The sequence below is a fragment of the Schistocerca gregaria genome, chromosome 7, assembly GCF_023897955.1.
Source record: "Schistocerca gregaria isolate iqSchGreg1 chromosome 7, iqSchGreg1.2, whole genome shotgun sequence".
Classification (NCBI taxonomy): domain Eukaryota; kingdom Metazoa; phylum Arthropoda; class Insecta; order Orthoptera; family Acrididae; genus Schistocerca; species Schistocerca gregaria.
The window spans coordinates 348,541,863-348,559,031 of record NC_064926.1 but is presented as its reverse complement, the minus strand read 5'-3'; the positions used below and the strand labels follow the sequence as shown (position 1 = coordinate 348,559,031).

General features: G+C 39.0%; 1 protein-coding gene across 1 annotated transcript in view; it reads right to left on the bottom strand.

Moving 5' to 3' along the window:
- The window catches only part of LOC126282514 (probable E3 ubiquitin-protein ligase HERC1), a 715,173-nt gene that overhangs the window by 115,461 nt on the left and 582,543 nt on the right, over window positions 1-17,169 (bottom strand). The window contains 3 exon segments of the mRNA XM_049982172.1: window positions 2,439-2,603; window positions 6,466-6,579; window positions 14,835-15,156. Of these exon segments, the coding sequence (XP_049838129.1) occupies window positions 2,439-2,603; window positions 6,466-6,579; window positions 14,835-15,156 (601 nt within the window).

Sequence of the window (17,169 nt, the reverse complement as noted above, 5' to 3'; positions counted from 1 at the left end):
TTCATCTATATCTTTTCCCATTTCCTCAACCTATTTTTAAATTGCTTTTAACTCAGCATGTAGCTCAAAACTTTCTTTTATAATCTAGTGGTCATTCTTGCAACGTGTTCACATACTTAGTCTCCTCTTGTGTATCATTTCTCATACTTCCCTGTTTATCTACACAGACCTCCACTTTTCATCTTCCTTGTTGTTGTGGTCTTCAGTCCTGAGACTGGTTTGATGCAGCTCTCCATGCTACTCTATCCTGTGCAAGCTTCTTCATCTCCCAGAACTTACTGCAGCCTACATCCTTCTGAATCTGCTTAGTGTATTCGTCTCTCGGTCTCCCTCTGCGATTTTTACCCTCCACGCTGCCCTCCAATACTAAATTGGTGATCCCTTGATGCCTCAGAACATGTCCTAACCAACCGATCCCTTCTTCTGGTCAAGTTGTGCCACAAACTCCTCTTCTCCCCAATTCCATTCAATACCTCCTCATTAGTCATGTGATCTACCCATCTATTCTTCAGCATTCTTCTCTAAGCACCACATTCCGAAAGCTTCTATTCTCTTCTTGTCCAAACTATTTATTGTCCATGTTTCACTTCCATACATGGCTACACTCCATACAAATACTTTCAGAAATGACTTCCTCACACTTAAATCTATACTCAATGTTAAGAAATTTCTCTTCTTCAGAAACGCTTTCCTTGCCATTGCCAGTCTACATTTTATATCCTCTCTACTTTGACCATCATCAGTTATTTTGCTCACCAAATAGCAAAACTCCTGTACTACTTTAATCTTCCTTATTACCATCCATTTCTTTTCTTGGTCTCAAAAATGTCCCTTAAATTTGTTTTTTTCTTCCCTGCTTCTTCGTTTCCATGTTGTTGTTAAGTGTCACGTATTCTTAACCGTACTATGTTTCTGTCTTCACTGCATCAGTGTAATGCTGTGTCTTTGGGTTTTTATGAGATTGCAGTCTTGCAACTATTTCACGTTACACTACAAGCTAGCTCAGTGTTCCTATTGCATTGCTCTTTTCAAACCTTCTTTCACCGTCATTCTATATGATTTAAAGTATCTGGAGACCCAGTAGTGGATATTAATATGTGGTGTGACCAACTTTATGACGACTTGAACTCTGCTGGGGACACTTTCAATAAAATGTCTGTCGAGGAATGACAGCACATACTTCCTCAGAAATCAGAACTAGAGAAGACAGTGATGTTGGGCGCTATGGTATGGAGCAAAAGAGAAGTTTTGGAAGTTTGCGGTGAGGTCTTACGGGACCGAACTGCTGAGGTCACCGGTCCCTAAGCTTACGCACTACTTAATCTAACTTACGGTAAGGACAACACACACACACACACACACACACACGTGCCCGAGGGAGGACTCGAACCTCCGACGGGGGGAGCCACACGGGCGGTGACGAGGCGCCTCAGACCGCACGGCTATACTGCGCAGCAGCAAAGTAGACATTCCAGCTTATGTCAGAGATGTCCCTCTGGGTCCAGGTTGGGACACTGGACAGGCCAGACCATTTCAGGAATGTTATTGTCCACAAACCATTGCCACACATTGCTGATGTATGACAAGGTGCATTTTTAAGCTGTACTGTATGCTGAACACATATTGCTTATATTCTTCCACATTTAGTATTTTCTTAAGAGCAATAAGGGGACCACACCATAACCGTGGAAGACACCCCCATACCAAAACAATCCTCCTCTATATTTCACGGTTGCCACTACATATGACGGCACGTAACATTCTCCAGGGATTTGGCAAACCCAAACCCTTCCATTGGATTGCCACAGTGTGATTCATCACTCCAAATTACTCATTTACCGTGATCTACTGTCCAGTGGCGTCACTCTTTACAACACCTTAACCGTCGCGTAGCACTGATTATAGAAAGTGTGGCTTATGGAGAGCTGCGTGACTATTGTATCTTGTTCATTTTAATTCCCTAAACACAGCAGTCATGCTAGCTGCACTGCTGATACCACTTTCAAACATGCAAATGATTTCTTCCACTGATTTCATGTGGTTCTTTACAACCACCATTCATAATACTCTATGATCCCTGTCCATCAATAAATGAGGCTTGCCTGGTTTGGTGCAGCTGTTATTGTTCTTTGTTGTTTCTACTTTGAAATGTCCCTGGTGGGTTACATGGTGCTATCTGAGTACTTTTGATCAGATATTTTTAGTATCCATAGGTACAGCATGAATGGGGCAGATCTGTAGAGTGCTTGTACTTATTTGACACAAAGCAATTATATTGACACAAGAATACTCAGAGATAAGTAACAGCTCCTCTGAATATGTCACAGTTCTTCTTCAGAAAGTCAAATAGCTCCTGCTGCTTTAAATCTCTACATAAATGTGGAAACAAGACATATCTGAAATAGTTTCTGGAAACTTTAAACTTTTTATAAGCATACCAGCCTCAGCGAGTTGTCCGTATTGTCCATTTCCCCAGACATATGCCTGGCACTTGCCACCAATCTGCCAGTCATGAGGATGCTGAACTGACCAAGCCATCAACTGTTCATCTGCCTTCATGCTCCATGAAGAGTTGTCCAATGGTGATGGAGAGCAACTGTCATCTGCAAGTAAATAGTATATTATTATTATTATTATTATTATTATTATTATTATTATTATTATTACTACTAATGCTGCTGCTGCTGCTGCTGCTACCACTACTACACCTGTTATCATCATCGTCATCTTTCATAAACAGCCATTGGACTGCATCTTCAATATAGGATTAAAGGATTGTTTCCTTTGTTCGACTATTACTCAATACTATAACAGTTTTACAGACAACAAAGCTTATGCCTTTTTGGAAGGCTTGAATACTCTGTAAGCTGTTAACAGTACATGGTTATAAGAATTTTGTGAAAATTAAAGAAAATGTAAGGTTATAATTCAACATACTGTTAACATAAAGACTGTTTAGAGTAAAAACTTACTTGCATTGAAGAAATGTGAGGGAGAAACTGACCATAGTACAGTTTTAGAAACCATTCTAACATTTGCCTGAATAACAGAGAGAAAAAAAATAAAGACTACTAATCACTCTTTAATTTCACGGACTGGGTATAACAAGGAGAATGAGGGTTGTCTGAGGGTCAATTCAATAATTAAAGAGACCAATTGGTGTGGAGAAAAAAGCATTTATTTTACAAAACAATAGTTTTTCTACTTTTCAACATAATCCCCTTGAACATTTGTACACTTGTTCCAAAAAGTTACAAGCTTTTTTATTCCAGTTGCAAAGAGCTCTTTATCCTGGTGTTTCAACCAGTTTCCCACGAACTTTTTCACATCCTCATTGTCCTGGAACCTCTTCCCATGTAATGCCTCCTTCAGTGCACCAAACAAAATGGAAATCACTAGGTGCTAAATCAGGACTGTAAGGGGGACGAGGCAGTACCTCCCAGCCCATTTTGTTGACTGTTTCATGGGTTAGTTGATCAATATGACAATGTGCATTGTCTTGCTGTAGAATCACACCTCTCCTCTGAAATCCACAATGTGTCTCTCTCATGGTTGGCTTCACCTTGTTTAAAAGCAAGTCCAAGTAGTATTGGCTTTTTATTGTACACTGCTCTTCAAGATAATCACAAAAAACTGGACTGTCAACATGACTTTTCCTGCCGATGCTTGGGTTTTGAACTTTTTCTTGACAAGTTAGTTGGTGTGCTTCCACTCCATACTTTATCTTTTTGATTCTGGCTCGTAACAGTGAACCCAAGTTTCATCACAAGTTAAAAATTTTGTTGACACATTCCTGGGGTCATTCTCTTTCATAACTTACCTTTAGCTCCACGCACACCCTCAACCTCATTTCCTCGTGTAGCCATGTCTACTCCTTTGAGACCTATCTTGCACACGATGTGCGATACTTCAGCTTGTTACAAATAATGTTATGAACTGTACCAGTACTAACTTGAACCTTATCAACTAACATTTCCACAGTCACATGGCGATCGGCACGAATAATGTCTTCAATTCAACTTTCAAGTGGGGGTGTTGAAACTGCAACTGTTCGACTAGAGCGGTGTTTGTCAGTCATTGAGTTGCAATCATTTTTGAACTGTTCTACCCACTTGCAAAAATTTGACTGACTCATACAACCTTCGCCATAAAATTTAGACATTCTACAGTATATATTCACTGGTTTCTCACCTTTAACAAGTAAAAAACGAATAACAGAATGTTGTTCAAATAATGTGGACATTTCTTACAGACTCACCATCTTGAAATGTATTTTTGAGGTTATAAACAAAACAATGTTGATACTGCAGCTGATCAATGTTCATCCCAGTGAAGCCATCTTAAAGCATATGGGAACTGTAAGAAACTAATTAGAGTAAAGAGATTTGGAGACAGGACCAAGAATGGATAAGGGAGACAAGAAACGGAGGTATGATGAAGTAAATTGAAGGGAGCAAATTGATAAGAGCAGGCCAGACGAGTATGAAAAGAGAGGGAGCGGGGACATAAGAGGAGCAGAGAGCAACGATTGAGAGAGAGCTAGAAACATAGATAAGCAGACATATAGACAGAATGGTAGACAGGTGAGGAGGGGTCTGAGGGGGAGAGACGATGACGCAGAGAGGACTGTATCTGACATATGTAAATTGCAAAACTATGAACAGTACGCCCTAAAACTTGATAAATAGTTGAGAGTGCAACTGATTTTTGTGTGTTTTATGTATAATTAAATATTTGAAAATACAGAAGTCTTTTTTTATTACAACAGCTAAGAAATGATACATTACTTTCATGAAAAGAGGGCATGGCTCATCTAATGAAACTGCTACTACAATGTTGAAGTATTTTACACATTTGCTAATACTGAGTTTGCTGTAAACCAGTAAGTCAGAGATAAATGTGTGAAATATATTTTAATTAATTAGCAAGGAATAATTTTACATAAATTTTAATTACATTTGAATTATATAAAGCATTTTAATTTTATTTCATGTGGTTCTCCTCTTTTTGTTCTCTCGATTGCAAACATACTACACTGTTGCACTTTACCAAACAACTTTTTTGTGTTGGGTACTGAATTGAAATTTAAATTGTGGAGTTTTTGGAAAGAAAATTGTTACTCTATTAAGTGACCACATGTACCTATGCAATCCCATCTCTCAAAAATATGCACCCTATTTTGTTTTTCCATTTGTTTATTTCATTCAGTATACACTTCATGAGTTGTAATTATTTGCCGGCCGCGGTGGTCTCGCGGTTAAGGCACTCAGTCCAGAACCACGCGACTGCTACGGTCGCAGGTTTGAATCCTGCCTCGGGCACGGATGTGTGTGATGTCCTTAGGTTAGTTAGGTTTAAGTTGTTCTAAGTTCTAGGGGACTGATGACCACAGATGTTAAGTCTCATAGTGCTCAGAGCCATTTGAACCATTTTTTTGTAATTATTTTTTGAAACTTTGGATTTCAATATCAGACACAGCTAACTGATTTTGTACATCGATCTACTGGCCACCAGTATTCTGCCAATAATTATTTTTAATTAATTTAGTCAGCTGAGCAGAACTTTTTTTTTACTTCATGGACAAGGTACGATTGTGCTAGACCAATCTTGTGAGGTTACAAAACACTAGCTTCATACTGTGAAGTCGTTTCAGTAACATATTGTCATTGCCTATTACCAAGCAAGAGCAATGAGTTTCTCCTGCCTATGTGAAGAAATACACCTGCAGTGGAAAAAAGTAGCATTTCTTTATTAACTAAAGGTATGTATTAACTCATCTGGACTGTAGCATATTTAACGCAATAACTAAACCTGCAGTGCATTAATGGGAGCTGTTAGAGGGTGTGTTTGATAAGTATCTGGACAAATTTTCCAAGCACTTAAGCACTTAGAGTGTGCAGATTACATTTAAACTGGAAGTGCTATTAGAGCTCACACTGAGAGTCAAGATGCAGGATACTACGAAGCAGACTTGTACCATTAAATATTGTATTAAACCAAATTAATCTTCTTAGGACAATTTTGATATGAACTATGAGACCTGCAAAGATCCTGAAAGGAGAGGAGGACCAAGTGCTGAAGTTGTAATAGTTCTAGAGTCAAATGCAACAGTAAATACAAACTAAATAAATCTAACTTGATGAGGAGTCAAGTCTTTTGTTATTTTAAGAAATTTCTTTGTTACTTTTTTCAAACCGAACATTCTGTGGGATAAAACACAATACACAGAAATTTTAAAGAGCAACCCAAATTAATAAATAACAACAAAAGGGGTTCTGCAATGTTTCCATGCATATTAAACATATCTGCCAATAAATATTTTCGTATTTTTCAAAAAATATTAATTAAATAAAATTAGAAATGAATAAAGTTTTCTTAAGGTAAGAGCAGAAGAAAAGTCAGTCTCAGCCATAACTGAAAGGTGCAATTACACAGAATGTAAAAACATTATACCAAGATACTAACCGTAAGTGAGGCTCATGTCAGCTGTGAACTCAGTGGGCAGCTTTGTTCGGTTCACAAGCCCATCAGCAGTGCGTACAGCTACACTAAGCACTTGAAGCCATTGCCAGTCTCTTACTGTCGGGGGAAAAAAAAAAAAGTTTAATTTTGCATGTTTAGCAATTGGAATGCATTATATCACCTTGCAAAGTCCCCCAATTACTACCAACCTAGTTCAAACACAGAAATAAACATAAGAATACACTATACACTACAATATTACAGTGCCAAACAGGAATTGGAAACAAATCAGAATCTCACTGTGGTTTAATGAATGACTTCACAGGCACCATTGCCAGAAAACAGTGATGCTAAGTAGCATTATTGTGAATTCCTCTGAGATGTGATGGCTGCAGTACATAGGTCATGACTATATCATGTGAAAATGCAGTCGTTTTGGTAACTGAAAAGTGCTCTGTACTCATTTCAAGCACTGCATCTGTGGCTGTAAGTGATGTGAAAGTGTACTAATGACACCACTGTGAAAACTGTGGAACTTGATGTTGCACTGATATCAGAGGCAGCCAGGACATGTACAATATATAGTGATCACTCAGTACACTGCAGTGGAACATCTCAGTGTCCAAATAAATTGAACGTAACCAGATTCACGTATCTGTGTATGGATCCCTCATCTAATATGAATCCTTTCCGCACCTACACCAATGAAGGTGCATTGACAGAAAAAACTAAATTTTCTCAGGGTCTAGAAATTAGACTGTTACCTGTATAGCATGAAACATAGAAAAACACTCACTCCATGGCTAATTTGTGAACAAACACAAGTCACTATACCCAGAGTTTGAAAATGTTTTTGCCATGCTTTAGGAACCATTAAACTGTGTGAAAGACATCTTTTAATTATTTGGTTATAAATCCTCTTTGGAGCAAGCTGGTAAGATGTGACCTTCCAGCAAGATAATTTGCTTTGCCACATAGACAGACACCTACTGCACTGAATGAACATAATGACTGCTAACTTTCAACTTGCCTTTATTGCTATATGCACTGCATGAATCCTCATCCATACTGCCTTCAACAGTTGTGAGAAGCAGTGGAAATAATGGCACCAAATACTCTTGGACACACACTACCTTCTGATTAATTCTCTTCTAGCTTGTCTGACCTCTATGAATGCAGCAATTGGTAGTTGCTCTAGCTACAAGCAGGTGGTCACAATAATGCAAAATGGCAGTGTTGTAAGGTCACAACTTAAAGGTAATGAACAAGAATGTGTAGAAATCACATGAAACTAGTCAAAGGCAGCACCTGAGCATAAAAAAACCAACTTTCACAGAAAAAGCCAAAAACAGTGTCACATGGCAGTATTATCTGTAAAGTGCTAGAAGCTAAAAGATTTTATTTGGAAGTAAAGTTAAGAGTCATTCAAATGAAACATAGACATAGACCTATGTTTGAGACATTACAGATTGAGAAATTAATACTGCAGCAATCGGGAAGCAGAATATTATAGCTTCAAGAGACCCAACAATCATGACATTGTTTAGGCAACTGTTTATACATTGTACAAGTTTTTCTATAACTCTCATGAAGAAAGATGAAGGCTGATGACAGACACTCATTCACAGCATCACAAACAGCTTGATCAAAGTTGAAGCAGTAATCTTTCAGGGCCCTCTTTAAGGGACAGACACATAGTAATCCCAAGTCAACAGATCCAAGCTGCAAGGTTAACGATCCAGCATGTCCCATTGGAAAATAAGCTGAGTATCCTGTGTAGCATTGACATTGCATTACAATGCAGGAAAATCATATCATGTAACAGTGTGTCTGATTGCTTGCTTTCAATGGCTCTACAAGTGTAATGTGTATCAGCATTGGACACTGATTGTGTTCTTCACTGGTGCCATTCCAACATCAGCAACCCCTGGATATCAAAGAAAAGGCTCAAACAAACTTTCCAGCAACTGCAATGACTGATACTTCTTTGTCCTGGGCAGTGATGGATGTCTACATTCCAGACTCATCATTTTTGTTGTCTTTTAGAAATGGTGACACCATTTCATTCATCATTACAATGCACTCTACAAACACTCTCCTGTTCTGGAACTGGGTCAGATAATCCAGTCACCTACTTAGGTGTATGCCTCTTTGCTCACTGTAAATATGTCAGGGTACTTAATATGCACATAATTCTAAATATCCCCTTTTCTGTACACAGCAATGTGTGTGAGAATTACGAGTACATGCCAATGTTCAAAGCAAGTTACAGCGGTTGTACAGTTATATAATGATTCTCTTTCACTGACATTTCAACATGAGAAATTAGTAGGTACTGAACAAATTCAGGAGAAAAGAAATTTATGGCACAACTTAACTGCAAGAAGAGATTGGTTAATAGGACATATCGTGAAGCATGAAGGAATCATCAGTTTGGTAAGTTTTGGTAAGTGAAGGTTGGGGAGAGGGGGGGGGGGGGGGGAATGTAAAGGGAGACGAAGGTATGAATACAGTAAGTGGTTCACACAGATGTAGGTTGCAGTAGTTATTTTGAAATGGAGAGGCATGCACAGGATAGAACAGCATGTAAAGCTGCATCAAACTAGTATTCAAATTGAAGACCACCACCACCACCACCACCACCACGAACAACAACAACAAAAAGCACACTATAATCTTAATAATATGTTCTTTGATATATCTCCCCAAAGGTCTGACCATCAAATTACCAGTCCCTGGCTGCAACCCCTCTTTTCCACAATGACCTCTGTCTGTTCAAATTCAATCAGTCCATAGCCTTCACAAACCTAGTCCAGCAAAACCATAGAAATCAGGGCCAAACATCCTTGCACTACCTCCTCCCAAACATTACCTTGCTCTGCAATTTCAAATTCCTCCATCCCATTTCCTAAACTGAAAACCTTGCTAACCACGAATTAGAGCAGGATGCACAATCCCATCTCCAAAAACTGTCCAATCTGTTCACCCCACACTCCCACCTTCAAATACCACTACCCACTACCACTATAAGAGCCTTCCCCAAACCTCCCTCATATCCCCTTATAGTCAAAAAACTATGCCTTATATTACTTTTAACACACCTTCAGAAACTCCATCCTGCCACTTGACAGAATGCAAGTCTAAACAGACCTGCAAAAGCCATGAGCTTATCCTTCTAAAAGCTTTGTCCCACAGAAATATTGGTCCTTTCCAAAGGCCTTACATTCTTCCAGACCTTTTCTCCTTCTCCAGGTCCCTACAGATGAAACAGTTTCTCACCATTAATCCCACAAATCAGACTCAATCCAAAACCAGTACTGAACTGTGACTTATTCTATTTATTCTTCCATCTAACTGTGATCCACACCCCACTGCCTCCAAATTAATCCTTATAAACTTTCCAGAATTTCCCAGCCTCAAACTTTGCCTCACCATCACTCCCCAAACCCCCCAAAATGGAAACCAACCTCATATTAGTAGAAAGAATTGCAATCCACCAACTACAAAACTGATATATAATCCTACCTGCTGACAAAAGTCCCATTACTATGATTCTGACCTGCTGGGATTACCGATGAAAGGACTCTGCCAGCTGTCAGATAAGTCCATCTACAAGCCCTGCCATAGTGACCCCAGTCCAGAAATCCAGTAGGATTCCAGTCCCTCCTCAAATCCCTAGGTCCATCCCAAAACCTTTCCCCTGATACTAACTCCCTTCTCATGCCCAACACTCCCCGCACCCCAAGCTCCTGTATAAAAGACATCAGCTATATCCTCCACTGACTCTCTACAGTTCCTGTTCCTTTGCCACCCAACACCCTGTTCATCACTGTTGATGCCATCTCTCTTTACACTACTATCCCCAATGCCCACAGTCTTGATGTTATTGAACATAGCCTTTGCCAACACATGACTGCCTCCTCACCTCCTTCTCGGTCACCACAAATAACTATATCGACACCCAGAATTACTTTTTCTTTGAAGGCAGGCATTGCCTACAAACAAATCCTTGGTATAGCAATGGCGACCAACATCACACTATCCTATTCTAATCTATTCATGGATGATACAGAAGGATTCTTTCTAACTACCCACAATCTCAAACCACTCACCGGTTTCAGATGCACCAATGACATCTTCATATTTTGGATGGAGTGTGAGGCCACACTACCTACATCCCTCAAGAAGCTTCACACCTACTTCCCCATTCACTTTACATGATCCTTCTCAGCCTCCTTTCTTGATGTTTACCTTCATCTCAAGGATGGCTATATCAGTACCTCTGTCCACATCAAATCTACCAACCACCACCCACTTTGACAGCTGCCACCTATTCCACACCAAGTAGTCTCTTTCATTTTCTGAGGCCTTCACAGACAGAAATTACCCTCCCATCCTTGTCCAAAAACAGGTCTACCATGACCTATCTCACCAGTCACCTACTATCCTCCACATACACACCGTTCCAGTCACTCCTCTTGTGACACAATACCATACATGACTGGAGACAATGAATCACTTTTTCCACTAGGGTTTTGACTACCTCTTATTGTGCCCTGAAATAAGAAATATCCTGTCCACTATCCTCCCTCTCCTCACACTGGTATTCCACTGACTATCCAACCCACACAATATGCTTGTCCTTCTCACCACATTCCTTTTTCCTACTCCTTGCCTCATAGGTCAAGTTCTGGTGATCTTATGAGGTGCAAGTTCTGTCCCATATAAACTACTGCTATCATCTACTCCAGTCCTGTCACTGGCATCTCTTACTCCATAAAAGGCAGGGTCACTTGTGAAAGCACCATCTGATCTACCAATTTAGTTGAAACTACTATGCCATATTGTATGTAGTTGCCTCTCCACCTGAATGACCACAGCCAAGAAACAGCTGGACCACCCATTTGCTGAACATGTTTCTCACTTTAATTATTGCTTAACAGTCTCTGCGATCTGGATTCTTCCCACCAACTTTTTTGAATTGTGCAGGCGTGAGCTCTCTCTGCAACATATCCTCCATTCTTATAACCCCCCTGGCCTCAACCTTTGCTATTCGCTGTCCTCCACTCATCTATCCCCTTCCCTACTCCCACTCCAGCTCTACACAAGCCTTCAATCCCACCAGTGCACCTGCATAGTTCTTTCCCCTTCTTTAATCGTCTCCTCTCAAATCTCCCTGCCCCTCCCCTCCCCCCAACAGCACAGCCTCCTGATGATGGCACCAAGTGGACCACTTCCATATCTCTGCAATGTCCCTGTACAACCCCATAGGAAGCACTACCAATGTTTCCCCACCCTTATCCTGCTATCCCTCCCCTTCCCTACCGTAGCTAGATTGCTCTACACCTCAGACAAAGTCTACGTCTGGACTTAGTGCCTGGAGATCACAGTGACCACATGTCTTTGTATGGGTATAGTGCTTGTGTGGTGTTGTTCTTCTGATCAAGCTAAATATTCCAGCATTCTTTTTCATTGTGCCTATCTGTTACTCAATGTCCCCTGTATGTGATGAATAGCAATCTATCCTTTCCATGTTGTTGTTTTCTCTCCGATATACAAATACCTGAAACATCTGTTTCTGTTAATGAATATAAAAAAACACACTACACAAGATAACTGAGAGTGAAGGGACAATATTAACATACTGGAGTTGCAATTGGGAGGACAAAAGATCAAATATCTGTTTAGCCATCTAGTTTAATGTTTTTATGGTTTTCCTAAATTTCTTGTAAATGTCAGGCTCACTCCTTAGAAGAAGGATGCAGCTGACTTCCTTCCCAATCACAGCTTGTGCCCCATCTCTAATGATCTTATCATCAAACAATGTTAAAATCTAGTCTATCTTTCCTTTTATACCACCTAAAGAAAAATTTTATTGGAGTGTAATGGAGGATTGCAATGTAAAGCACAATAAGTTTTTTCTCCACTGGAACTGAAATTTCATGATGATACAGTTTGAAGTTTATGCTACAAACTAAAAAAACAAAAACTGTGAATTGTGTGAATGTTACCATCATCAGCTTGTGAAGTGCAGCAAAGTGTAGTTCGATATGTATGGGCCAAAGGGCATAAACCAAGTGAAATTCACAGATAAATGCATTGCTTGTATGGGGATGACGGCATGGACTGTAGCAATTTCTTCAGGTGGTGTGTGTTCTTCCAAGAGGACTGTGTGAACCTTAGTGGTTTACCACACTCTGGGCAGCCAGTAACAACCACAAACTGCAAAATGTTGAAGCCATTGAGACAGCAATTTTGAACAACGGTTGTGTGCAACTGCAGGACTTCTCACAGCAGTTTAAAATTTCCTACAGTATGGTGTAAGATACTGTTCATGGTACATTACAATTTAGTAAAGTTAGTGCTCAATGGGTGACTAAGAACATGACAGAGTGCCACAAGGGCATTGAATGAGACAAGCTTGTATCACATAACACATTATGCCATTGAAGGGTATGACTTTCTGCATGTATTGTGGGTATACCACTGCATACTGCTTGTCCAAAACCTAGGCAGACCTCTAGGGAGTGGAAACATGCTGGCTTCCCAGTAAGGAAAGAATTCAGAGTGATTCAGTCTGTCAGAGAAGTGCTTTTGATAGTGTTCTGAACATGTAACCACAGTGATTGCTGCAGCCTACATTAAAACTTTGGTTACATTGTGTCACGCCATTTGTGACAAATGCGACAACGTTAATGCTGAGGGTGTCAGCCTTCTATATAACAATGCTTGCTCCCATGTTGCTGCTCCTGTTCATGATAAACTTGCCAAATTTGGGTAAGAGATGCTCCAGAATCTACTATACAGTCTGGTCTTACACTATGAGACTTTCACCTGTTTGGTCCCATGAAGAAATTCCTGGTCTGCCAACACAGATGAAAAAGTGATCTCAGCAGTCTGCAGATGGCAACATTCCAACCAAATGGACTTCAGTGAAAAGGCAGATTGAAACCGGTACCAAGATGTGTTGAGAATATTGGAAACTTGTAGAAAAGTAGGTAAAAGATGTCAAAACATTTGCTTTTTTTTGTTTTGTTACCTATTAAACTTTTTGCTAGTAACATTATTTTGCATTACTTTCTGATCTTCCCTCATACATAGTTTTCATGAGAATATATTAAATTTGTAAGACTACCTTCTTGCATTGAGAATAAAACATTAAAATTGATTAAATACAATATAATAATATCACCTGCAATATGTAATGTACTTAGTCACTTACGTAATGTATCATTAACTCAGGGTCTTGCAGACAGATTAAAGGATGCTACTGTTAGAAGTGTGACTACAGGTGGCAATGACTACTATCCACTGTCAATCCTTCCATTATTTTCTAAATTTTTTCGGAAGGTAATGTACTCCACACAGTCTGTATTTCAAAAATGCCACTCTAATGATATGGTTATTTCTACATTTACTTAGCAAACATCAAAATTTTTAAATTATGAAATATCACCAATTGGGTTGTTCTTCACTTATCAAAGGCATCTGATTGGGTTCATCATAATATTTAATTAGAGGAGTTAAGTTTTTATGGATTACATAATTTAACACATGCCTGGTTTAATTCTTATTTCAGAAACATAATACTACAAGTTGCCATAGGTTGTTTGACTAATACAAAGAGCCACACTATCTGCACAGAGAGAAATTACTAAGGCAGTCCCACAGGGTAGGATTATTGGTCCACTACTGTTCTTGCTTTATATTAATGAGCTACCATTTTATTTAATCAAGATGCAGAATTAGTCCTGTTTACAGATGATATGGTGACATACTGAAAAGAAGTGCCTCCTAATCTTTATGTGAAAACTCTTGAAGCATTTTAAATAAAACAAGCAACTCTTTGCCTTTACAAATGTCTGCTTGTGTCTGTGTATGTGCGCATGGATATGTGCGTGTGTGCGAGTGTACACCTGTCCTTTCTTCCCCCTAAGGTAAGTCTTTCTGTTCCCGGGATTGGAATGACTCCTTACCCTCTCCCTTAAAGCCCACATCCTTTCGTCTTTCCCTCTCCTTCCCTCTTTCCTGAAGAAGCAACCGTCGGTTGCGAAAGCTAGAAATTCTGTGTGTGTGTTTGTGTGTTTTATTTATTGTGCCTGTCTACCGGCGCTTTCCTGCTTGGTAAGTATTGGAATCTTTGTTTTTAATATATTTATTGTAGTTCCTTAGTGATATAAAATAAATGTTTTATACTTTCTTTAATTTTGCTATATCCTCTGAAACCACATAAGCCTGCTTTCCCTTTTGTTATTTTCCATCCTAAGTTTCAAAACAAAGTCTTCTGTTAAATACAACAACAATAACCTGTTCTAAATAATACAGCTAGACCACAGTTAAGTATAAAATCCCTTGATATTTTAGACACTCACCAACAGTATTACTGTAGCATCCATCATTTGGTGCTATCGGTTTGTAACACAGAACACGATCTAGTCCAAGCATTAGGGCCAAGGCTGCTAAGCACTTGAGATGATCACTATGTAGCAACTGTTCACCACCCAGTACAGCTGGCTTTTCAGTACTGAACTGTGTTCTCAGAGCTTGTGGCAAAGCAGAAATAAGTGCACTCAGACAAGGTGTCATTGAACCTTGGAGTGCTCCTGCACCTTGACGCAACAATGAACTGCGAGCAGCCGCTAATGCCCTGTCTTGTATAAAACGTGATGTCGTATATGCCGCAATATGCACATCCTGCAAAGGAAAGGAATTCAATATTTTGTTAATCAATAAAACATGATGTTTTAATGGTTCATAATGATATAAAGCTCCAAACAGCAAAACCAACATGCAACACACATTGTAAAGATGGAAACTCAGAAATCTCTTCTAAGGCACGAAAAGCTAATGCACATTTTGTTTATGTTGGAAGTAGTACGATATAGTGAGCAACATATGTGAATTAAAAAATTGAGTTGAGTGGCAAATGCAGCACAGTGGTTAAATGCATTTTACATTAACTATGCCTTCATTTTCTCTTTTAAAGATATTTCTTTGATTATCTTGATTACCATATGATCATACAGTTTGCACCTGTAACTAGAGTATTACAGGCCTGTTAAGAAAATCAAGCTGGCTGCTGACAACACTTATGATAATATTAGGCCATGCATCAGCAGATGTATTGTGACATTTTGTTAATCCAGCGTACCGTTTATACAGTTAATTGCACAAAGTTACATATCAACAATGAAGAAACCATATTGCATAAATGACAAATTGTCAACTTTGCATTTCCAGTCAGTTGATATCCTTGAATCTGGGGGGACCTGCTCTTACCGCAAGGATGCCAAATTTTTAATAATTTACAAAGAAAATGAGCCAAAATTATACCACAAATATGACACAGGAGAAAGATAGATGGAAATACTGTGTAACTGAATGGAGCCTTTTACAAGACCATCTTTTTACTGAGGAAGCAATTGTTTTAAGGCTAAGATTAGGGTGTGAAAGCACAGATTGCTTTCTGAGAGTGGTTGACAATAGCAAGAAAATTGTTTTATTATTTATCTTGCATTCCCGTCAATTCACTAACACTACAAAACTTAGTAGTACCACACTTGCTTAAGTGTGATGTAAACCAGAATACCACACTTGACTCATTCTGTGCTTTAGTCATTTCTGCTTTGGAAATAGGCAAGAATAGTAGGAACAGTGAAGCTACAATCACAGAAGAAGAATTAATTTCATATATGGATTTATCAGTCACATTTTCGGGACTATCTAATGACACAGGTAGTTTCTCTCATGATTATTATTATTATTATTATTATTATTATTATTATTATTATTATTATTATTATCATTATTATTAATATTATTATTAAAATTACTGATACAGTCATTATTGTAAATACATGAATTTGAGCTTCAACTTTGATTTTCTGAAGTTGATTTACAAATACTTTTTACCCAGAAACCTCACCAATTGTATCCACAATTGCTCAAAATGATACATGAGTCACATTTGCGACTGGGGAAGATATTACCTCTTCACACCCTCAATTCACATAGCTTACTGGAAGATGCCAGAAGCAAGCTTGATGAAAGCGGAGGCCAACAATTTTAAGGTGACTGAAGCAGTGACAGGAAAAGGAAGACTACAGGCTGCCCCAAAGATTGAAAGAAAAACCACAACAAACTTTTGAGAAGGTTGGAACAGAGAATATTGCTTGTAAAACAGTCGAAGGGGCAAAATTACTCATAATACCCCAGGAGAGGAACAAAAATTAGGTATGAAATATATTTTGAAGATATGTGAAAAACCTATTTAAAGAAAATGTCATAAATTTGCTGCTGGCAATAGGCACACAATATTTAACACAATCTGGGGAAAGATGTCATGGGATCATCATGGGATTTCTGAGGCATCAAGGTATTGCCAATTTAGGGCAGAGTGGAGGGTAAAAATCATAGAGGGAGACCAAGAGATGAATTCATTAAGCAAATTCAGAAGGATGTAGGTTGCAGTAGTTCTTCAGAGATGAAGAGGCTTCCACATGATAGAGTAGCATGGAGAGCTGCATCAAACCAGTCTCTGGACTGAAGACCACAACCACAACCACAACCACAACCACAACCACAACAACAACAACAACAACAATCGTCATTAAGGTGATTTTTGAAGAGAGGTAACCTTACCTTGTTTTACCACAAGACAAACCAGTGCAATTTTGCTGTAGTTGCAAGGTCAGAAACTTGAGTGAA